This window comes from Salmo trutta, chromosome 14 (genome assembly GCF_901001165.1).
Source record: "Salmo trutta chromosome 14, fSalTru1.1, whole genome shotgun sequence".
Lineage (NCBI taxonomy): Eukaryota > Metazoa > Chordata > Actinopteri > Salmoniformes > Salmonidae > Salmo > Salmo trutta.
This window is the reverse complement of record NC_042970.1, coordinates 6,537,661-6,562,660: the sequence shown is the minus strand read 5'-3', so window position 1 is coordinate 6,562,660 and position 25,000 is coordinate 6,537,661. Positions and strand designations below refer to the sequence as shown.

Below are 25,000 nucleotides of genomic sequence, written 5' to 3'. Positions count from 1 at the left end.
ACAGGAGTCTCACCAGAGCTGAGTAACGGCACCTCAAAATGATCTACTGCTTGAGTTCCTGTACTTCTTATAGAATATTAGCTCAAAAGTATTGTGGGGCTGCTGCACCTAAATATAAACAGTACAGGCACCCAAAATGAGTACAGGTCCCTATTTTATTCCAAGTCAAGCACTGGGGATGATCACATGTAAAATGTCTCAAAAGCTTGTTAAAGTCAAACCTTAAAGAAACAATTTTTTTTTTTTGGCCACTTCATATTGCGTAGAAAAACACTTGTCTTCCATCTCAAAGTTTCATAATTTGTACATTAAGATACTTACAGTACATGTAATACTCTATTCTATTGAAGTGCTTTTAGAATGACCCTTTTAAAAGTTAGTATCCACTTCGAGAAGAACAGGACCTGTTTTCCAAAGTCTTCCCAGTCCATATGATCTTACTCATTATGAACTGAAAAGCCAAAGACTGATCCTAGATCAGCAACACTGCTCTGAGATGTTTTATGAATACAGGCGCCAGAATTATGAAACTGCTCTGTGGATTTCTGGGTTAAGGACCTGGTCATCTGAGCTCATCCAACCACCTCAAGCAAAACACATGATTAACAATGGCCTTCCATTACCAGGGGCAGATTTTGTTGAAGTAAGAACTTATAGAGACACAGAACATAGAGAGAGAGAGACACAGAACATAGAGAGAGAGAGAACAAGAGAGAGAAAGTGGAGAGTTCTGTGAACAGCAGGACCAGGCCAGTTCCGTGGGCAATAATACAAGCTTGAACTGAGAAGCTGGTTGTTCTTATGAGAATTCTCCAAAATCTCCAAGAACAATGAGTGCTTTGTACTTTATATACCCAACTGGAACTCTGGGTATAAACGGAACTCTGGGTATAAACGGGACTCTGGGTATGTAAACCCTATCCCCTAGAGTGCACTGTTTTTGACCAGGGCCCTTCAGGGCTCATAGCGCTCTGGTCATCAGTAGTGAACTACAGATGATTGCGAAAGTATTCACCCCCTTTGGCAATTTTCCTATTTTGCTGCCTTACAACCTGGAATTAAAATAGATTTTTGGGGGGTTTGTATCATTTGATTTACCCAACATGCCTACCACTTTGAAGATGCAAAATATTTTTTCTTGTGAAACAAACAAGAAATAAGACAACAAAACTGAAAACTTGAGCGTGCATAACTATTCACCCCCCAAAGTCAATACTTTGTAGAGCCACCTTTTGTAGCGATTACATCTGCAAGTCTCTTGGGGTATGTCTCTATAAGCTTGGCACATCTAGCCACTGGGATTTTTGCCCATTCTTCAAGGCAAAACTGCTCCAGCTCCTTCAAGTTGGATGGGTTCCGCTGGTGTACAGCAATTTTTAAGTCATCCCACAGATTCTCAACTGGATTGAGGTCTGGGCTTTGACTAGGCCATTCCAAGACATTTAAATGTTTCCCCTTAAACCACTCGAGTGTTGCTTTAGCAGGATGCTTCGGGTCATTGTCCTGCTGGAAGATGAACCTCCATCCCAGTCTCAAATCTTTTGAAGACTGAAACAGGTTTCCCTCAAGATGTGATCGGTATTTACCACCATCCATCATTCCTTCAATTCTGACCAGTTTCCCAGTCCCTGCCGATGAAAAACATACCCATAGCATGATGCTGCTACCACCATGCTTCACAGTGGGGATGGTATTCTCGGGGTGATGAGAGTTGTTGAATTTGCGCCAGACATAGCGTTTTCCTTGATGGCCAAAAAGCTCAATTTTAGTCTCATCTAACCCAAGTACCTTCTTCCATATGTTTGGGGAGTCTCCCACATGCCTTTTGGCGAACACCAAACGTGTTTGCTTATTTTTTTCGTTAAGCAATGGCTTTTTTCTGGCCACTCTTCCGTAAAGCCCAGCTCTGTGGAGTGTACGGCTTAAAGTGGTCCTATGGACAGATACTCCAATCTCCGCTGTGGAGCTTAGCAGCTCCTTCAGGGTTATCTTTGGTCTCTTTGTTGCCGCTCTGATTAATGCCCTCCTTGCCTGGTCCGTGAGTTTTGGTGGGTGGCCCTCTCTTGGCAGGTTTGTTGTGGTGCCATATTTTTTCCATTTTATAATATTGGATTTCATGGTGCTCTGTGGGATGTTCAAAGTTTGGGATATTTTTTTATAACCCAACCCTGATCTGTACTTCTCCACAACTTTGTTCCTGACCTGTTTGGAGAGCTCCTTGGTCTTCATAGTGCTGCTTGCTTGGTGGTGCCCCTTGCTTAGTGGTGTTGCAGACACTGGGGCCTTTCAGAACAGGTGTATGTATATATACTGAGATCATGTGACAGATCATGTGTCACTTAGATTGCACACAGGTGGACTTTATTTAACTAATTATTTAACTTCTGAAGGTAATTGGTTGCACCAGATCTTATTTAGGGACTTCATAGCAAAGGGGGTAAATACATATGCACACACCACTTTTCCGTTTTTAATTTTTTATAATTTTTTGAAACAAGTTATTTTTTTCATTTCACTTCACCAATTTGGACTATTTTATGTACGTCCATTACATGAAATCCAAATAAAAATCTATTTAAATTACAGGTTGTAATGCAACAAGATCGGAAAAATGCCAAGGGGGGTGAATACTTTTGCAAGGCACTGAATGTCGGGAACAGGGTGCCATTTGGGATGCAAACCGCGGGTGGGGACATTTTTTTAATTTCTCCAAGAATCTTTATGCTTGCCTGTCATTGGTAACTAACTGGCATTGCTAGCTAGACATGCTAGAAGGTCCATGTTATTTAATGTTTCTGGAACCGCCTCCTGAGTCAATTAATCTACCTAGGGGCTGACTAAACATCTCATATCAAGTTGCTACGACAGTAGCTATGTGTCTAATCTAGTTTGCTGCAGTGATGATATACTACTGATAAGAACTCTTCTGGGGCTACAGAAGGTTTCGGAGACTGGATGAAAACTGTATAAAAGCAGAGCATTTTCTACAGTAATATTGTATGATGATGGCACTGTGCTGTTCTTCATTTACAAAGCCTACAGCGACAGCACTGCATTGTTCTTCCTTGTTTGTGATTAATGAGTGTTTCGACCTTAATATCAAGCCCAGCAGCAGTGGGATTCTTCTTATATGATAAACGGAGTGACCCCTGCGACCCCTATGAATTACTTTTCTCTCTCAGCCTCATGGCAAAATGTGTCGAATAGCATGAGATGAGCTGTATAACAGTATACATACAAAAACATCTCAGCCTCATAACCAATATTAATCGTAGTCATTGTTCATTGGTGCATTGGTTAATCATTTTTGTTGTTCTAATCTCTAAGGGCTATGACGCAGGCTTCATAGCCATTACTCGTTAGTACATTAGTACAATGGAACATAGCTAATTCATACCAAAACTATAATCAGGTTGTTGCTTTAGGTTGAAGTGGGGGTCAACTAAAAACAGGCCTCGGTGACCTCTGTGCTTTAACCTCTTTTAACAGCAAGGCTAAAAAGGCTTGGAGCTGGGAGCTGTGCTGGACGAGGGGCTGGTGCTGCTATATTATGCCCAGGTTTAACTGGGAAGGTGAGTCTAAAATAGCCCCAGCTATTTTCCTCCCTGGGAAACATTTGCAATATTTGGCTGGTAAAGGTGGTAGAGTGGCAGTTTGGCTTCAGATCCATTCACAGCAGGCAGAGGACATCATGTGCCCTCCAATTCCAATATGGCAAATATGATAGATGCTACATAGTGCCAGGATAGAGGGGTAGAGGGATGGAGGGATAGAGGGATAGAGGGGTAGAGGGATGGAGGGATGGAGGGGTAGAGGGATAGAGGGGTAGAGGGATAGAGGGGTAGAGGGATAGAGGGGTAGAGGGGTAGAGGGGTAGAGGGATAGAGGGGTAGAGGGATGGAAGTGTAGAGGGATGAGGGATGGAGGGGTAGAGGGGTAGAGGGATGCAGGGGTAGATAGAAGGGTGGAGGGGTAGAGGGATGGAGGGATGGAAGCATGGAGGGATAGAAGGATAGAAGGATAGAGGGATGGAGGGATAGAGGGATGGAGGGATGGAGGGGTAGACAGAAAGGAGGACAAACCACAGAAAACATCAGTAGGATAAACAAAGACAACCTGGAAGTGGTATAATTCTAATGTTATGTCTCTGAGGCTTGAGGGAAGCTGTAAATCCATTTGGCCAAAATGGTGAAATATGAAAGAACGTCAATCAATACACACAAATAAAAAATGATAACACTATACAAATACTCATCCTACCACTGACAGACCACAGTATGTCCATATTAAAGTCTTTCATCCTACCACTGACAGACCACAGTATGTCCATATTAAAGTCTTTCATCCTACCACAGACAGACCACAGTATGTCCATATTAAAGTCTTTCATCCTACCACAGACAGACCACAGTATGTCCATATTAAAGTCTTTCATCCTACCACTGACAGACCACAGTATGTCCATATTAAAGACTTTCATCCTACCACTGACAGACCACAGTATGTCCATATTAAAGTCTTTCATCCTACCACTGACAGACCACAGTATGTCCATATTAAAGTCTTTCATCCTACCACTGACAGACCACAGTATGTCCATATTAAAGACTTTCATCCTACCACTGACAGACCACAGTATGTCCATATTAAAGTCTTTCATCCTACCACTGACAGACCACAGTATGTCCATATTAAAGTCTTTCATCCTACCACTGACAGACCACAGTATGTCCATATTAAAGTCTTTCATCCTACCACAGACAGACCACAGTATGTCCATATTAAAGTCTTGGCTGAAGGACCAAACACTTTAGTTTTTTTTATCCCCATCACCAATAGCAGCAGGCTTTCTACTTGTTGCATTGCCATCCTTCACCCTTTGTCCAAAGTGTGTGTGTCTGTGTGTGTGTGTGTTTGTGTGTGTCTGTGTGTGTGTGTCTGTGTGTTTGTGTGTCTGTGTGTGTCTGTCCGTGTGTGTATGTGTTTGTGTGCGTGTGTTTGTGTGTGTGTGTGTCTGTTTGTGTGGGTGTGTGTTTGTGTGGGTGTGTCTGTTTGTGTCTGTGAGTGTGTGTTTGTGTCTGTGAGTGTGTGTGTGTGTGTCTGTGAGTGTGTGTGTGTGTTTCCATATGTATGTGTGGTTGGTATTCCAGGCCAAATGGCTTCTGCTTTTCGATGATTCAAACAAAATGAAAACATTTTCAGGCTACACTGAGTTGACAAAACATTAGGAACACCTGTTCTTTCCATGACATAGACTGACCAGGTGAATCCAGGTGAAAGCTATGATCCCTTATTGATGTCACTTGTTAAATCCACTTCAATCAGTGTAGATGAAGGAGAAGAGACAGGATAAAGAAGGATTTTTAAGCCTTGGAACAATTGAGACGGATTGTGTATGTGTGTCATTCAGAGGGTGAATGGGCAAGACAACAGATTTAAGTGCCTTTGAATGGGGTATGGTAGTAGGTACCAGGCGCACTGGTTTGTGTCAAGAACTGCAACGCTGCTGGGTTTTTCATGCTCAACAGTTTATTGTGTGTATCAAGAATGGTCCACCACCCAAAAAACATTCAGCCAACCTGACACAACAGTGGGAAGCATATAGGCTCCCGAGTGGCGCAGAGTGCAAGAGGCGTCACTACAGTCCCTGGTTCGATTCCAGGCTGTATCACATCCGGCCGTGATTGGGAGTCCCAAGTGGCCCAGCGTCGTCCGGGGTAGCCCGTCATTGTAAATCAAAATTTGTTCTTAACTGACTTGCCTAGTTAAATAAAGGTTAAATAAAAAAAACAATTGGAGTCAACATGGGCCAGCATCCCTGTGGAACGCTTTCGACACCTTGTACAGTCCACGCCTGATGAATTGAGGCTGTTCTTAGGGCAAAAATGGGGGGAGTGAAACTCGATATTAGGAAGGTGTTCTTAATGCTTTGTCCACTCACTGTATGTCATAGGTAAATTGTTTCTTCTTCTATTTTTGTAAGAGGTTGACACTGGCAGAACGGCAACACATGAAACACAAGACTTTTGGGAAAAATGCATCTGAAAAATGCATATTTTTTCACCATGGTAGGTGGGGCTGAAGACACTTCTCAGTGTTTGAGAGTTCTGGGAATCTTTCAGGATTTAATTTTGTTATTGAGTCCAGTGGCCACGAACAGTGTCTTTGGCTCTGAGCCTGTTTCTCTGAGCCTGTTTCTCTGAGCCTGTTTCTCTGAGCCTGTTTCTCTGAGTCTGTTGTCTTTAGTCACAGGTCTATAGTACTGGTCTGTGTCATTAGTCACAGGTCTATAGTACTGGTCTGTGTCTTTAGTCACAGGTCTATAGTACTGGTCTGTGTCATTAGTCACAGGTCTATAGTACTGGTCTGTGTCTTTAGTCACAGGTCTATAGTACTGGTCTGTGTCTTTAGTCACAGGTCTATAGTACTGGTCTGTGTCATTAGTCACAGGTCTATAGTACTGGTCTGTGTCTTTAGTCACAGGTCTATAGTACTGGTCTGTGTCATTAGTCACAGGTCTATAGTACTGGTCTGTGTCTTTAGCCACAGGTCTATAGTACTGGTCTGTGTCTTTAGCCACAGGTCCATTGCGCTGGTTTGTGGCTCCTGTCTGTAGTTCATTCAGCATTTCAGTCTGTGGCTTGATGTGTCCATGGTACTGGACTGTGGCTGTGTCTGTAGTTCACATCTCCAAAGAGGACCATTGTTCTGCGTGTGTCTGTAGGTTCACAGACTGTTCCATGGTAAAGGTCTGTGGCTTGGTGTATCTGTGCTGTCTGTCTGTAATCAAAGGTCCATTGCTCGGGTGTTGGTGGTATAATGATGTTGTTCCCTACTGTTGGACTGCAGTGCAGAGATGAGAAGTCCTTGGTCCTGGTCCAGACAGTCCTGTTCATGGTGCAGTTGCTGGGCCAGAGGGTTCCTACTGATCACCAGCTCCAGCTTGTCCCCTGCCTCGGTGATCAGGGGCACAGCCAGGCAGCAGTCGAAATCTCTGGTACGCACGTGGTTCACCTACAGCACAAGGGGAAAGAAAGACATGAATGACAAAAGCAAAAATAGGTTTTTAGAGGTTTTTTTTTGCAAATGAATTATAAAATGTTTTACATAATTATTCAGACTCTTCGCTATGAGACTCGAAATTGAGCTCAGTTGCATCCTGTTTCCATTGATCATCCTTGAGATGTTTCTACAACTTGATTGGAGTCCGTGGTAAGAACACAGTGGCCTTTATAATTCTTAAATGGAAGAAGTTTGGAACCACCAAGACTCATCCTAGAGCTGGCCGTCCGGCCAAACTGAGCAATCGGGGGAGAAGGGAATTGGCCAAGGAGGTGACCAAGAACCCGATGGTCACTCTGACAGAGCTCCAGAGTTCCTCTGTGGAGATGGAAGAACCTTCCAGAAGGACAACCATCTCTGCAGCACTCCTCCACCAATCAGGCCTTTGTGGTAGAGTGGCCAGACGGAAGCCACTCCTCAGTAAAAGGCACATGACAGCCCGCTTGGAGTTTCCCAAAAGGCACCTAAAGGACTCTCAGACGATGAGAAACAAGATTCTCTGGTCTGATGAAACCAAGATTGGACTCTTTGGCCTGAATGCCAAGTGACACGTCTGGAGGAAACCTGGCAACATCCCTACGGTGAAGCATGGTGGTGGCAGCATCATGCTGTGGGGATGTTTTTCCAGCGGCAGGGACTGGTAGACTAGTCAGGAGTGAGGTGAAAGGCGAACGGAGCAAAGTACAGAGAGATCCTTGATGAAAACCTGCTCCAGAGCACTCAGGACCTCAGACTGGGGTGAAGGTTCACCTTCCAACAGGACAATGACCCTAATCACACAGCCAAGACAATGTAGGAGTGGCTTCAGGACAAGTCTCTGAATGTCTTTGAGTGGCCCATTCAGAGCCCGGACTTAAACCCAATCTAACATCTCTGGAGAGACCTGAAAATAACGGTGCAGCAACGCTCCCCATCCAACCTGACAGAGCTTGAGAGGCTCTGCAGAGAAGAAACTCCCCAAATACAGATTTACCAATGTTGTAGCGTCATACTCAAGCCACGAGGCTGTAATCACTGACAAAGGTGCTTCAACAAAGTACTGAGTAAAGGATCTGAATACTTATGGAAATGTCATATTAATGTGCACTGTCCCTGGAAAAAAAAATATATATATATATATTTAATATACATTTCGCAAGAAAATCTAAAAACCTGTTTTTGCTTTGTCATTATGGGGTACTTTGTGTAGATTGAACAATTTAATCCATTTTAGAATAAGGCTGTAACGTAACAAAATGTGGAAAAAGTAAATGGGGTCTGAATACTTTTTTTTAATGCACTGAGGACAACATAGGGCATCCATATTGGTAAGTTGACAGAATTCAGGCGTCTGACGACTTCCTAATATGGATTCCGTACACGCGTGTTCTATTACTGTACATTTGTCACAGACAGATTCTAGAACATTGCAATCAAGGACTGGTGTATTGGAATAAACACCACTGCAGTCAATAGCAGCCTTATAATAACTCTTCTTTCTGCTCTAACCACATAAGTGTGTGGTATTGAGTCTGATTCATATTATAGAGCCAAGCCAAGCCAAGCCAAGCCAAGCAAGCCAAGCCAAGCCAAGCCAAGCCAAGCCAAGCCAAGCCAAACTGTACTGGGCTGGCCTGGTTACACATCTACTGTACCATAGTGGCTGGAACTAGACTGGAAAGACAATGTGAAAATGAAACATCAGAGCCAGCCACAGTAGGATTTCTGTTTGGCTGTGAAGTGTGGATCGGGCCTTGGAAGACAGCTAGGGAACTGGGATCTAGAAGCTAGGAGTTCTGGCAGATCTGCTGCGTGTGCGTTTTGAACGTTATTTTTTTTAAATTATCTTGGCCGAATCCGTACCTGTTGAATGTGAGTTTTTATAGTAAGTAGTTGTGGTTTCTGTATTTACCCTGAATAAGTGGACTTTATTCAACTGTGGTTTTGCCTTAATCAGAACCACAATCATTATTCTATTCTAGTCTAAAAATATCCTTCTTATTTTCTTGTTCTTTTCTTCTTGTGGCTATGAAACGGTAGGTAATATAATGACAGTACTACATGAGAAGATATTCCCACTAGTGTGGTTGTTATTGAACTAAACCTCATGCCATCTCCCAGTGGCCACAACCTATCCTGTCCCAACATCTTTTCTCTGGCCACAACCTATCCTGTCCCACCATTTCTCTGGTCACAACCTATCCTGTCCCACCATGTTTTCTCTGGCCACAACCTATCCTGTCCCACCATGTTTTCTGTTTTCTCTGGTCACAACCTATCCTGTCCCACCATGTTTTCTCTGGTCACAACCTATCCTGTCCCACCATGTTTTCTGTTTTCTCTGGTCACAACCTAACCTGTCCCACCATGTTTTCTCTGGTCACAACCTATCCTGTCCCACCATGTTTTCTCTGGCCACAACCTATCCTGTCCCACCATGTTTTCTCTGGTCACAATCTAACCTGTCCCACCATGTTTTCTCTGGCCACAACCTATCCTGTCCCACCATGTTTTCTGTTTTCTCTGGTTACAACCTAACCTGTCCCACCATTTTTTCTGTTTTCTCTGGTCACAACCTATCCTGTCCCACCATGTTTGCTCTGGTCACAACCTAACCTGTCCCACCATGTTTTCTCTGGTCACAACCTAACCTGTCCCACCATGTTTTCTCTGGTCACAATCTAACCTGTCCCACCATGTTTTCTCTGGTCACAACCTATCCTGTCCCACCATGTTTTCTCTGGTCACAACCTATCCTGTCCCACCATGTTTTCTGTTTTCTCTGGTCACAACCTAACCTGTCCCACCATGTTTTCTCTGGTCACAACCTATCCTGTCCCACCATGTTTTCTGTTTTCTCTGGTCACAACCTAACCTGTCCCACCATGTTTTCTCTGGTCACAACCTAACCTGTCCCACCATGTTTTCTCTGGTCACAACCTAACCTGTCCCACCATGTTTGCTCTGGCCACAACCTAACCTGTCCCACCATGTTTTCTCTGGTCACAACCTATCCTGTCCCACCATGTTTTCTCTGGCCACAACCTAACCTGTCCCACCATGTTTTCTCTGGCCACAACCTAACCTGTCCCACCATGTTTTCTCTGGTCACAACCTATCCTGTCCCACCATGTTTTCTGTTTTCTCTGGTCACAACCTAACCTGTCCCACCATGTTTTCTCTGGTCACAACCTATCCTGTACCACCATGTTTTCTGTTTTCTCTGGTCACAACCTATCCTGTCCCACCATGTTTTCTCTGGCATAATTGTTAATAGGCTGATCATTATATTCATTTGACAGCGGTCTTTAATCAGTGGCAGATTTTGCACAGTTTGCAGGAGAGAGAGTGGGATGGAGGGCCCTACTCGATAGGCTAGCTAAAGGAAATCACAGTCAACTACCACAGAGACATTATCATTAGATACTGAAACCGCTGGTTCCATGCTGTGTGTCTGTGTGTGTGTGTGTGTGTGTAATAATATAATACATGCCATTTAGCAGATGTTTTTATCCATTTTATCCAAGTGGTCACAGGAATCATTCCACTATCCTGGTGTTGCCATGCTCTACCAACTGAGTTACAGAAGTGTGTGTGTGTGTGTGTGTGTGTGTGTGTGCGTGTGTGTGTGTGTGTGTGTGTGTGTGTGTGTGTGTGTGTGTGTGTGTGTGTGTGTGTGTGTGTGAGGGGGTGTATGTATGTGTGTGATGTTACAAAATAAAACTTATCGGTGTTACATCTGCTCCTGCCACGCCCTCTACTGCTCATCCGGTGTCTCCTTGACCTGCCGCCACTCCTCCAGTGCTCTTTCCCTCTGTGTGTGTGTGTGTGTGTGTGTGTGTGTGTGTGTGTGTGTGTGTGTGTGTGTGTGTGTGTGTGTGTGTGTGTGTGTGTGTGAGGGGGTGTATGTATGTGTGTGATGTTACAAAATAAAACTTATCGGTGTTACATCTGCTCCTGCCACGCCCTCTACTGCTCATCCGGTGTCTCCTTGACCTGCCGCCACTCCTCCAGTGCTCTTTCCCTCTGTGTGTGTGTGTGTGTGTGTGTGTGTGTGTGTGTGTGTGTGTGTGTGTGTGTGTGTGTGTGTGTGCGCGTGTGCGCGTGTGCGCGTGTGTGTGTGTAATTGTGTGAGTGGAGACAGGTGTGCTGGAGTCAGAGCAGATCCCCACTAGCTGCAACCTGTTCCATAATAAAGACCTCTACAAATACTCAGCCCTGCCACTTCCACGCTGCCAGATCGTAAACTCTGCTCAGTCAGTCTATGTTTCTAGCCGTTTAGATCCTGTTGTCCTGTTGTGCCTGTTTTCCCTTGCCTGACGCTGTTTTCCTCTCCGCGTCAGGCAAGGGAAAGTTCTGCCCTCTCTGACTCTGGTCCGTGTCTCCAGTCCTACATCCCGTCAGTCCTGCTACTCTGTCCTGGATCCCCCACTTTACGACTCCCTTTGATTCCCCTCTGGATCTGCTTACCCTGTCCCAACACCTCACGCTCCAGCCTCAGCCTCAGCCTCCACACCAGGTTTCCTGCAAACCGCCTGAGCTTCCCCTGGCCTCCCCTCAACCCCCCCCCCCACGTGTTTCAATAAATACCTTGGTTACCTCATCCTGGTCTCCTCATCTGAGTCTGCTCTTGGGTTCACCTGTTCCGCTCTGCGTGACACTCGGCAGAGTCACATTTAAACTCTGTACAACCTTGGCGTGATAAAAGGGCCTTTGTCTCTGACTTCCTCTCCACCCCTTACCTACCTACCTATCTATCTCACAGCAGTTTATATTTAACCTGCTGGCTGGGTGTCAGGCATGAACAAACACTACTTATATGGAACTGAGTAAATAGGCATTTCAACATCATAGCTTCAGCCGGTGGTAACTTGTGTGATGGACACGGGCTGGAATGATCAAACACTACTTAAAGATACTAGCACTGACAGGGTTCTCTCTGTCTCTGTCTGTCTCTGTCTGTCTCTGCCTCTCACTCCTCTGCCTCTCACGCCTCTGTCTCTCTCTGCCTCTCACTCCTCTGCCTCTCACTCCTGTCTCTCACTCCTGTCTCTCACTCCTCTGCCTCTCACTCCTCTGTCTCTGTCTGTCTCTGTCTCTCACTCCTCTGCCTCTCACTCCTCTGCCTCTCACTCCTCTGCCTCTCACTCCTCTGCCTCTCACTCCTGTCTCTCACCTCTGCCTCTCACTCCTCTGCCTCTCACTCCTCTGTCTCTCTCTGTCTCTCACTCCTCTGCCTCTCACTCCTCTGCCTCTCACTCCTCTGTCTCTCTCTGTCTCCTCCCTCCTCTGTCTCTCTCTCTCTAAGCAGGCAGGCAGGCAGGCAGGCATTCAGATACAAGTTGGGTGAGTAGGTACAGGCTGGGGTGGTACAGGCTGGGGGGTAGGTAGAGGCTGGGGGGGTAGGTAGAGGCTGGGGGGGTAGGTACAGGCTGGGGGGATAGGTAGAGGCTGGGGGGGTAGGTAGAGGCTGGGGGGGGTACAGGCTGGTGGGGGGGTAGGTACAGGCTGGGGGGGGTAGGTAGAGGCTTGGGGGGTAGGTACAGGCTGGGGGAGGTAGGTAGAGGCTGGAGGGGTAGGTACAGGCTGGGGGGGTAGGTACAGGCTGGGGGGATAGGTAGAGGCTGGGGGGGTAGGTAGAGGCTGGGGGGGTTAGGTACAGGCTGGGGGGGTAGGTACAGGCTGGGGGAGTAGGTAGAGGCTGGGGGAGGGGGTAGGTAGAGTCTGTGGGGGTAGGTACAGGCTGGGGGTAGGTAGAGGGGGTAGGTACAGGTGGGGAGGGGTAGGTACAGGCTGGGGGGGTATGTACAGGCTGGGGGAGTAGGTACAGGCTGGGGGGGTAGGTACAGGCTGGGGGGGTAGGTAGAGGGTGGGGGGGTAGAGGCTGGGGGGATTGGTAGAGGCTGGGGGGGTAGAGGCTGGGGGGGTAGGTACAGGCTGGGGGGGTAGGTAGACGCTGGGGGGGGGTACAGGCTGGTGGGGGGGTAGGTACAGGCTGGGGGGGGTAGGTAGAGGCTGGGGGGGTAGGTACAGGCTGGGGGAGGTAGGTAGAGGCTGGAGGGGTAGGTAGAGACTGGGGGGGTAGATACAGGCTGGGGGGGATAGGTAGAGGCTGGGGGGGTTAGGTACAGGCTGGGGGGGTAGGTAGAGGCTGCGGGGGGGTTAGGTACAGGCTGGGGGGGTAGGTAGAGGCTGCGGGGGGGTAGGTACAGGCTGGGGGGATAGGTACAGGCTGGGGGGGGTAGGTACAGGCTGGGGGGGTAGGTAGACGCTGGGGGGGGGTACAGGCTGGTGGGGGGGTAGGTACAGGCTGGGGGGGTAGGTAGAGGCTGGGGGGGTAGGTACAGGCTGGGGGGGATAGGTAGAGGCTGGGGGGGTTAGGTACAGGCTGGGGGGGTAGGTAGAGGCTGCGGGGGGGTTAGGTACAGGCTGGGGGGGTAGGAAGAGGCTGCGGGGGGGTAGGTACAGGCTGGGGGGTAGGTACAGGCTGGGGGGGTAGGTACAGGGGGTAGGTAGAGGGGGTAGGTAGAGGCTGGGGGGGTAGGTAGAGGGGGTAGGTACAGGCTGGGGGGGTATGTAGAGGGTACAGGCTGGGGGGGTAGGTAGAGGGGGTAGGTAGAGGGTACAGGCTGGGGGGGGGGGGTAGGTAGACGGGGTAGGTAGAAGGGGTAGGTAGAGGGAGAGTGAACACCTGTAGGATCCTGTCATATGGTTTCAGGCCTGCGCGGTCTGCTGGGCCCTCCGGACGGATCATGTTGACATAAACACCTTTCTCCAGGAACCCGTCGGAGACGCTGAAGCCGAAGTCATCGCTCTCTGGATCCTTCATCACCGTCACCTGGGGAATTACAACCTGTTAGTTAATCTAACCTGTTAGTTTAGAGCTGCAAACACATAGTTACAACCTGTTGGTTAATTTAACCTGTTAGTTTAGAGCTGCAAACACATAGTTACAACCTGTTAGTTAATTTAACCTGTTAGTTAATTTAACCTGTTAGTTTAGAGCTGCAAACACATAGTTACTATGTGTTTGCACATAGTAACTATGTTAGTTAATTTAACCTGCTAGTTTAGAGCTGCAAACACATAGTTACTACCTGTTAGTTAATTTAAACACATAGTTACTGCAAACACATAGTTACTACCTGTTAGTTAATTTAACCTGTTAGTTTAGAGCTGCGAACACATCGTTACTACCTGTTAGTTAATCTAACCTGTTAGTTTAGTGCTGCGAACACATCGTTTCAAGGCTACATATGTAGCTTCAAGACTGTTAGGATTCAGGCCTTAGTAGTGGTATATCGTCTATACCACAAACCCCAGTTACTACCATAAATAGAACGGTAAACAAGTAGTTATGTGTCATACCCGTGGTATATTGTCTGATATACACAGATGGATTACTGTTTCAGCCAATCAGCATCCAGGACCCAAACTACCCGGTTTATAATAAGGCCCGAGGGGGTGTGGTATATGGAGCCTTCATTTACAGTTATTTAGCTGACAGAGACTCTTATTGAAGCCTTCATTTACAGTCATTTAGCTGACAGAGACTCTTATTGAAGCCTTCATTTACAGTCATTTAGCTGACGTATGGTACAATAAGTGGATTCAAGGTGCAATAGCCATCACGATCATTGCAAGTAAAATCTTCCTCAGTAAATACCTGCCATTGTGAAAACTAAGTATAGCAGGCAGGTTGGTCTGACACGGGAGAGCCGGGTACACAAGCCGATCAATCAATAAGAGTGTTGTTGCTCAATTATGCATGTATTGATATATTATTGATTACTGTGGTGTGTTACACTGTCTAGACCTCAACATAGCACGGTGGTCAGGTTCCAGTGGTACAGGGCTCTCCAACCCTGTTCCTGGAGAGCTACCCTCCTGTAGGTTTTCTCTCCAACCCTGTTCCTGAGGGGTTAACCTCCTGTAGGTTTCCACTCCAACCCTGTTCCTGGAGAGCTAACCTCCTGTAGGTTTTCACTCCAACCCTGTTCCTGGAGAGCTAACCTCCTGTAGGTTTTAACTCCAACCCTGTTCCTGGAGAGCTAACCTCCTGTAGGTTTACACTCCAATCCTGTTCCTGGAGAGTTAACTTCCTGTAGGTTTTCACTCCAACCCTGTTCCTAGAAAGTTAACCTCCTGTAGGTTTTAACTCCAACCCTGTTCCTGGAGAGCTAACCTCCTGTAGGTTTTAACTCCAACCCTGTTCCTGGAAAGTTAACCTCCTGTAGGTTTTCACTCCAACCCTGTTCCTGGAGAGCTAACCTCCTGTAGGTTTTCACTCCGACCCTGTTCCTAGAAAGTTAACCTCCTGTAGGTTTTCACTCCAACCCTGTTCCTGGAGAGTTAACCTCCTGTAGGTTTTCACTCCAACCCTGTTCCTAGAAAGTTAACTTCCTGTAGGTTTTCACTCCAACCCTGTTCCTAGAAAGTTAACCTCCTGTAGGTTTTCACTCCAACCCTGTTCCTAGAAAGTTAACTTCCTGCAGGTTTTCACTCCAACCCTGTTCCTAGAAAGTTAACCTCCTGTAGGTTTTCACTCCAACCTTGTTCCTGGAGAGATAACCTCCTGTAGGTTTTAACTCCAACCCTGTTCATGGAGAGCTAACCTCCTGTAGGTTTTAACTCCAACCCTATTCCTGAGGGGCTAACCTCCTGTAGGTTTTCACTCCAACCCTGTTCCTAGAAAGTTAACCTCCTGTAGGTTTTAACTCCAACCCTGTTCCTGGAGAGATACCCTCCTGTAGGTTTTAACTCCAACCCTGTTCCTGGAGAGCTAACCTCCTGTAGGTTTTCACTCCAACCCTGTTCCTGGAGAGATACCCTCCTGTAGGTTTTAACTCCAACCCTGTTCCTGGAGAGATACCCTCCTGTAGGTTTTAACTCCAACCCTGTTCCTGGAGAGCTAACCTCCTGTAGGTTTTCACTCCAACCCTGTTCCTAGAAAGTTATCCTCCTGTAGGTTTTCACTCCAACCCTGTTCCTAGAAAGTTAACCTCCTGTAGGTTTTCACTCCAACCTTGTTCCTGGAGAGCTAACCTCCTGTAGGTTTTCACTCCAACCCTGTTCCTGGAGAGTTAACCTCCTGTAGGTTCTCTCCAACCCTGTTCCTAGAAAGTTATCCTCCTGTAGGTTTTCACTCAACCCTGTTCCTGGAGAGCTAACCTCCTGTAGGTTCACTCCAACCCTGTTCCTGGAGAGATACCCTCCTGTAGGTTCTCACTCCAAACCTGTTGTAATTAAAACCTACAGGACATGACGGTAGCTCTCCAGGAACAGGATTGGAGTGAAAACCTACAGGAGGTTAGCTCTCCAGGAACAGGGTTGGAGTTAAAACCTACAGGAGGTTAGCTCTCCAGGAACAGGGTTGGAGTTAAAACCTACAGGAGGTTAGCTCTCCAGGAACAGGGTTGGAGTTAAAACCTACAGGAGGTTAGCTCTCCAGGAACAGGGTTGGAGTGAAAACCTCCAGGAGGGTATCTCTCACTGGTGGGTATGGCAGTCACCTTGTGTAGCTCCAGAGGGGTAGGGGAGAGGATCTCCTGCATCTCTTCCTTGATCCTGCGAGACTCCCAGGTCTTCTCAGACACCCGGAGTGTGTTCTTTGCCCTGGCCTCGTGATGCAGCTGGGTTCTGGCCTCGTGATGCAGGAGTTGGGCCTCCGGGTGCAGATGGGCCTCCGGGTAAAGGTGGGCCCCTTGGTGGAGGTGGGCCTCCTGGTGCAGGTGGGTCTTGGCATCGTGGTGCAGGAGGGAGCTCCTCCGCAGAGGGCTGATGCGGGGCTGGCAGACGGGGTCCCCAGGGTGGGGGAGGGCATGGGACTTGTTACCATCCACCCCAATACTGATGGCACTGCCCGTCATAATGGATGCCTATAGAGAGAGTAGAGTAGAGTAGATTAATATATATATATAAAATATATAAGTATGTAAATGAAAATTTGTCAATCAATATGTCAACTTTGTCTCAGGCCTAACAACACCCGTGCCAATATATCCTCCAAACACCGGCTCTCTGGCATTATCACAAGTAGAGTAAAGTGTAGAGAGAAGAGAGTAGAGTAACGATTAGAGCAGAGTATATTAGAGTATAGTAGAGTATAGTAGAGTACAGTATAGTATAGAGTAGATTATAGAGTAGAGTAGAGCAGAGTATAGTAGAGTAGGGTAAAGAGTATAGCATAGTAAAGTAGAGTATAGTATAGAGTAGATTATAGAGTAGAGTAGAGTATAGTAGAGTAGGGTAAAGAGTATAGCATAGTAAAGTAGAGTATAGTATAGAGTAGATTATAGAGTAGAGTAGAGCAGAGTATAGTAGAGTAGGGTAAATAGTGGAGTATAGTAGAGTAGAGTAGAGTAGAGTAGAGTAGAGTAGAGTAGAGTAGTGTAGAGTAGTATAGAGTAGAGTAAATAGTAGAGTAAAGAGTAGAGTAGAGTAGAGTAGAGTAGAGTAGAGTAGGGTAGAGTAGAGTAGAGTAGTATAGAGTAGTGTAGAGTAGTATAGAGTAGAGTAGAGTAGAGTAGAGTAGAGTAGAGTAGAGTAGTATAGAGTAAAGAGTAGAGTAGAGTAGAGTAGAGTAGAGTAGAGTAGAATAGTAGTGTAGTTCTTTATTTATTTAACCTTTATTTTATCAGGGAGTCATACTGAGACCAAGGTCTATTTTACAGATGAGCCCTGAATTACATACAGTGCATTAGGAAAGTATTCAGCCCCCTTGACTTTTTTATACATTTTGTTACGTTACATCCTTATTCTAAAATGGATAAAAAAAAATTTTTCCATCATCAATCTACTCACAATACCCCCATAATGACATCACAATACCCCCATAATGACATCACAATACCCCCATAATGACATCACAATACACCCATAATGACAAAGCAAAAACAGTTTTTTTAGAATTTTACTGAGGAGTGGCTTCCGTCTGGCCACTCTACCATAAAGGCCTGATTAGTGGAGTGCTGCAGAGATGGTTGTCCTTCTGGAAGGTTCTCCCATCTCCACAGAGGAACTCTGGAGCTCTGTCAGAGTGACCATCGGGTTCTTGGTCACCTCCCTGACCAAGGTCCTTCTCCCTCAATTGCTCAGTTTGGCCGGGCGGACAGCTCTAGGATGAGTCTTGGTGGTTCCAAACGTCTTCCATTTAAGAATGATGGAGGGACTTGTGTTCTTGGGGACCTTCAATGGTGCAGAACATTTTTGGTACCCTTCCCCAGATCTGTGCCTCGACACAATCCTGTCTTGGATCTTTAATGCCAATTCATTCAACATCATGGTTTGATTTTTGCTCTGACATGCACTGTCAACTGTGGGACCTTATATAGACAGGTGTGTGCTTTTCCAAATCATGTCCAATCAATTGTATTAATCACAGGTGGACTCCAATGAAGTTGTTGAAACATCTCATGTATGATAAATGGAAACAGGACCTGCACCTGAGCTCAATTTCAAGTGTCATATCAATGGGTCTGAATAAGGTATGTTTTTTATTTTTAATAAATCTGCAAAAATGTCTTAAAACTGTTTAGAATGCTGTAATGTAACAAATGTGGAAAAAAGGGAATGGGTCTGAATATTTTCCGATTGCACTGTAAATGAAGTAACAATAGATGCTATGCTAACTGATATATAAAGCAACAATAGATGCTATGCTAACTGATATATAAAGCAACAATAGATGCTATGCTAACTAATATATAAAGCAACAATAGATGCTATGCTAACTGATATATAAAGCAACAATAGATGCTATGCTAACTAATATATAAAGCAACAATAGATGCTATGCTAACTGATATATAAAGTAACAATAGATGCTATGCTAACTGATTTATAAAGCAACAATAGATGCTATGCTAACTGATATATAAAGCAACAATAGATGCTATGCTAACTAATATATAAAGCAACAATAGATGCTATGCTAACTGATATATAAAGTAACAATAGATGCTATGCTAACTGATTTATAAAGCAACAATAGATGCTATGCTAACTGATATATAAAGCAACAATAGATGCTATGCTAACTAATATATAAAGCAACAATAGATGCTATGCTAACTGATATATAAAGCAACAATAGATGCTATGCTAACTAATATATAAAGCAACAATAGATGCTATGCTAACTAATATATAAAGCAACAATAGATGCTATGCTAACTGATGTATAAAGCAACAATAGATGCTATGCTAAGTGATATATAAGCAACAATAGATGCTATGCTAACTGATATTTAAAGCAACAATAGACGCCATGCTAACTGATATATAAAGCAACAATAGGATCTATGCTAACTGACGACGCTGGGCCAATTGTGCGCCGCCCTATGGGACTCGATGTCACGGCCGGCTTTGACACAGCCTGAGATCGAACCCCAGGCTCTAGTAACGCATCAACACTGCGACGCAGTGCCTTAGACCGCTGCACCACTCGGGAGGACAAATCTGCCATTTTCAACCTGTATACGGGATGACAAGGGACTGTGAGTGTAAAAGACTACTTGCCTTTATTTAACCAGGTAAGTTATGGTAGTATACCTCTATCTCTCTGAGGAGCTCAGACTGTCCACAGGTCTCCAAGTCTTCCAGGGCCTGACACCAGAAACTGTCCTCGTGGTCGAGCATGATGGCGTCACTGTGAGGCTGGCTGGTGTATCTGTATCGACGACCACAGGAAAGGACACGTGTTAGATGTTACATGCTAGATGAACAGTATATCATGATGCCGTCACTATAAGGCTGGCTTGTGTATTGTTTAGTGTGTGTTTATTAGGAGCCCCGTTAGATTTACCAGAAGCAGCAGCTACTCTTCCTGGGATCCACAATAAACACAAAACATGACAAGTAACAAAAAAAAACTGATAGACAAGGACAGTCACACACATTTAAAATACAACTATATACAAAAAATACAACTAAAAAAAGAAGGTGTTGTGTGAGGAAAAAATGATGCGGGTGTCACTGTGGCAACACAATAAAGAATCAGAATATGTGTAACATTTTCCATGTAGCAGTACATGAAACCCTACCGTATGAGAGGAGAGCAGTACATGAAACCCTACAGTATGAGAGGAGAGCAGTACATGAAACCCTACCGTATGAGAGGAGAGCAGTACATGAAACCCTACAGTATGAGAGGAGAGGAGAGCAGTACATGAAACCCTACCGTATGAAAGGAGAGCAGTACATGAAACCCTACAGTATGAGAGGAGAGCAGTACATGAAACCCTACAGTATGAGAGGAGAGCAGTACATGAAACCCTACAGTATGAGAGGAGAGGAGAGCAGTACATGAAACCCTACAGTATGAGAGGAGAGCAGTACATGAAACCCTACAGTATGAGAGGAGAGGAGAGCAGTACATGAAACCCTACAGTATGAGAGGAGAGCAGTACATGAAGCCCTACAGTATGAGAGGAGAGCAGTACATGAAACCCTACAGTATGAGAGGAGAGCAGTACATGAAACCCTACCGTATGAGAGGAGAGCAGTACATGAAACCCTACAGTATGAGAGGAGAGCAGTACATGAAACCCTACAGTATGAGAGGAGAGGAGAGCAGTACATGAAACCCTACAGTATGAGAGGAGAGCAGTACATGAAACCCTACAGTATGAGAGGAGAGGAGAGCAGTACATGAAACCCTACAGTATGAGAGGAGAGCAGTACATGAAACCCTACAGTATGAGAGGAGAGCAGTACATGAAGCCCTACCGTATGTATGAGAGGAGAGGAGAGCAGTACATGAAACCCTACCGTATGAGAGGAGAGGAGAGCAGTACATGAAACCCTACAGTATGAGAGGAGAGCAGTACATGAAGCCCTACAGTATGTATGAGAGGAGAGCAGTACATGAAACCCTACCGTATGAGAGGAGAGGAGAGCAGTACATGAAACCCTACAGTATGAGAGGAGAGCAGTACATGAAACCCTACAGTATGAGAGGAGAGCAGTACATGAAACCCTACAGTATGAGAGGAGAGGAGAGCAGTACATGAAGCCCTACAGTATGAGAGGAGAGGAGAGCAGTACATGAAACCCTACAGTATGTATGAGAGGAGAGGAGAGCAGTACATGAAACCCTACAGTATGTATGAGAGGAGAGCAGTACATGAAACCCTACAGTATGAGAGGAGAGGAGAGCAGTACATGAAGCCCTACAGTATGAGAGGAGAGCAGTACATGAAGCCCTACAGTATGAGAGGAGAGCAGTACATGAAGCCCTACAGTATGAGAGGAGAGGAGAGCAGTACATGAAACCCTACAGTAGTAATGAGAGGAGAGGAGAGCAGTACATGAAACCCTACAGTAGTTATGAGAGGAGAGGAGTACATGAAACCCTACAGTATGAGAGGAGAGGAGAGCAGTACATGAAGCCCTACAGTATTAGAGGAGAGGAGAGCAGTACATGAAACCCTACAGTAGTAATGAGAGGAGAGGAGAGCAGTACATGAAACCCTACAGTATGAGAGGAGAGCAGTACATGAAACCCTACAGTATGAGAGGAGAGGAGAGCAGTACATGAAGCCCTACAGTAGTAATGAGAGGAGAGGAGAGCAGTACATGAAACCCTACAGTAGTAATGAGAGGAGAGGAGAGCAGTACATGAAACCCTACAGTATGAGAGGAGAGGAGAGCAGTACATGAAACCCTACAGTATGAGAGGAGAGGAGAGCAGTACATGAAACCCTACAGTATGTATGAGAGGAGAGCAGTACATGAAACCCTACAGTATGAGAGGAGAGCAGTACATGAAGCCCTACAGTATGAGAGGAGAGGAGAGCAGTACATGAAACCCTACAGTATGTATGAGAGGAGAGCAGTACATGAAGCCCTACAGTATGAGAGGAGAGGAGAGCAGTACATGAAACCCTACAGTATGTATGGGTGGAGAGGAGAGCAGTACATGAAGCTGTCATTGGCCCCCACAGCTCAACAACAGGCATTCAACAACAGCTGATGTCACAGCAAAACAACATGTGCAACTTGTTTAATTCTGGTGAGACAGAGAGAAGAGGGGAGGGGAAGGGGGGAGGGAGTGAGGAGAGGAGAGAAGAGCAGTACATGAAACCCTACAGTAGTAATGAGAGGAGAGGAGAGCAGTACATGAAACCCTACAGTATGAGAGGAGAGGAGAGCAGTACATGAAACCCTACAGTATGAGAGGAGAGGAGAGCAGTACATGAAGCCCTACAGTATGAGAGGAGAGGAGAGCAGTACATGAAGCCCTACAGTATGAGAGGAGAGCAGTACATGAAGCCCTACAGTATGAGAGGAGAGAAGAGCAGTACATGAAACCCTACAGGCAAATAAACACACAACCTGGTGGAAGAGCAGTTCATAGCTGTGACACTGAACACCTGAGACGAGAGAGAGAACAGCGAGACGAGAGAGAGAACAGCGAGAGGAGAGAGAGAACAGCGAGAGGAGAGAGACAGAAGAGAGAGAGAGAGAGAGAGTGGGAGTGAGACAGAAGAGAAGACAGATAACAGAGACAGAGGTAGAGCGGGAGAGAGACAGAGAGAGGTACAGAGACAAGAGACAGACAGTACACAGACAGGAAAAACAAGGCTAAGAGCTATGAAAAAAAGATATATGAAAAAAATAACAACAGGCTTTCACTCTTCACTATTTTGTATGTTTTAATGGCTCACATCAACGCATTACAATGGCTTATATAAATCTTGTATGAATATGGGTGCGTTCGTAAATTCGCTCTGGCTATCTACTCTAATTTCAGAGCACTCTCGTCTGAGTGTGCCAGAGCGCAGAATAACTGATTAATTTACTAACGCTCAACACCCATTGAATATGGCAGTAAACGTCGGCAAAAAAACTCTTATTAAATTGTTGCCAGCAGCACAGTTACGGTCACCAACCTTCTGGGTAACATGTAAACAGCCTAACCAGCTCTGCTAGGGCGAGTAAAATGGTCAGAGTTAGCTGTTCTCTCATTTTGTGTCTGGAAGTAGCTAGCAAGCTAGCTAACATTAGCCAGTTAGCTTGGGTGTTTGACTGCCGTTGTGAGGCCAGAACGATCGGGATCCACACTACTCCTCAGGCCAGAGCTTCCGGTGTGCGCTCTGAACGCTCAGAGAGCAAAACGCTCTGAATTTTACAAATGCCCAGAGGGCACTCCGAATGCACTCTGGCACTCCAGATTGAATTTCGAACGCACCTCAAGTTAGCGGATAAGTGCATTGATGCAGGTTATTACAAGAAGCCATGCTGTGGCTGTCCTGTCAGTTTGATTGAAGACGGCAGGACTGAAACATGTTGGAGGATAATGAAGCAATAAGTTCAATAGCTCCTCCTGGTTCTACAATAATATTATTAGTAGTATTTTATACTCAGTGGCCTTGTGGTTAGAGTGTCCTCCCCCGAGACTTACCATTAGCTCATCATTACCATTAGCTCATCATTCCCATTAGTTCATCATTACCATTAGCTCATCATTCCCATTAGCTCATCGCTACCATTAGCTCATCGCTACCATTAGCTCATCATTACCATTAGCTCATCGTTACCATTAGCTCATCGTTACCATTAGCTCATCATTACCATTAGCTCATCATTACCATTAGCTCATCGTTACCATTAGCTCATCATTACCATTAGCTCATCATTACCATTAGCTTATCACTACCATTAGCTCATCATTACCATTAGCTCATCGTTACCATTAGCTTATCGTTACCATTAGCTTATCGTTACCATTAGCTCATCGTTACCATTAGCTTATCATTACCATTAGCTCATCGTTACCATTAGCTCATCGTTACCATTAGCTCATCGTTACCATTAGCTCATCGTTACCATTAGCTCATCATTACCATTAGCTTATCGTTACCATTAGCTCATCGTTACCATTAGCTTATCGTTACCATTAGCTTATCGTTACCATTAGCTCATCGTTACCATTAGCTCATCGTTACCATTAGCTTATCATTACCATTAGCTCATCACTACCATTAGCTCATCACTACCATTAGCTCATCCTTACCATTAGCTTATCATTACCATTAGCTCATCACTACCATTAGCTCATCACTACCATTAGCTTATCGTTACCATTAGCTCATCGTTACCATTAGCTTATCGTTACCATTAGCTTATCGTTACCATTAGCTCATCGTTACCATTAGCTTATCGTTACCATTAGCTTATCGTTACCATTAGCTCATCGTTACCATTAGCTTATCGTTACCATTAGCTCATCGTTACCATTAGCTTATCATGTAGCAGCTAACATAGCAGCCGTCGTAATATTAGTTGAAAGTTGTTGGTACTGACAAGAGAAAGTAAATTGAGGCATGAATGGAGGAAAAGGGAACACAATGATGAATACAGAACAAAATGTGTGGGATGACTAAAGTGACATGAGGGTTATATAATTCAACAACATGTTATATAAAACTGACTGAATCACAGGCATGGGGAAGTACAGGTGGGAACCACAGCAGGCTGCTGAGGAGGGGACGGCTCATAATAATGACTGGAATGGAGTCAGTGGAATGGAATCAAACACATGGAAACCAGGTGTTTGATGTGTTCCATACCATTCCATTCACTCCGTTCCAGCCATTATTATGAGCTGATTAAGGTGCCAATTAAGGTGCCACCTGCCGCCTGTGGTGGAAACATTAGCCATACTCTGGTATATCTATAGTCTATGTTAAAGCCGATTTGGACATATTTGTATAAAAGACAGAACCTACAGAGGTCTGTGTACGTTTGTGTAAATATATTAAATATGAATGTATATGATGAAATACCTTTATGATTTATCTTTACCTGATTGAGATAAATTCCTTTGTTCTTAGTGTAACTTAGTTTTTAGCTCCCCCTCTTGTTCATTCATTGTACTGTGGTAAGTGTGTTAGTGATAGGATAGGATAAAGGCAGGAAGTTGGGCCTTCGAGGGAAGAAGGGAGTCCTAGCTAGA

The 25,000-nt window shown here is 45.3% G+C and overlaps 1 protein-coding gene across 2 annotated transcripts in view; it reads right to left on the bottom strand.

Moving 5' to 3' along the window:
* Positions 1-6,749: 6,749 nt before the first annotated feature.
* grip2b (glutamate receptor interacting protein 2b) overlaps positions 6,750-25,000 on the bottom strand; it is a 314,229-nt gene continuing 295,978 nt past the window's right edge. For both annotated transcript variants that reach the window (XM_029774267.1, XM_029774268.1), the window contains exons 21-24: positions 19,594-19,711; positions 16,554-16,919; positions 13,733-13,879; positions 6,750-7,014 (exon numbers count right to left, since the gene is read on the bottom strand). In XM_029774267.1, the coding sequence (XP_029630127.1) occupies positions 6,787-7,014; positions 13,733-13,879; positions 16,554-16,919; positions 19,594-19,711 (859 nt within the window). In that variant the 3' untranslated portion in view covers positions 6,750-6,786. The remainder of the gene's footprint in view (positions 7,015-13,732; positions 13,880-16,553; positions 16,920-19,593; positions 19,712-25,000) is intronic.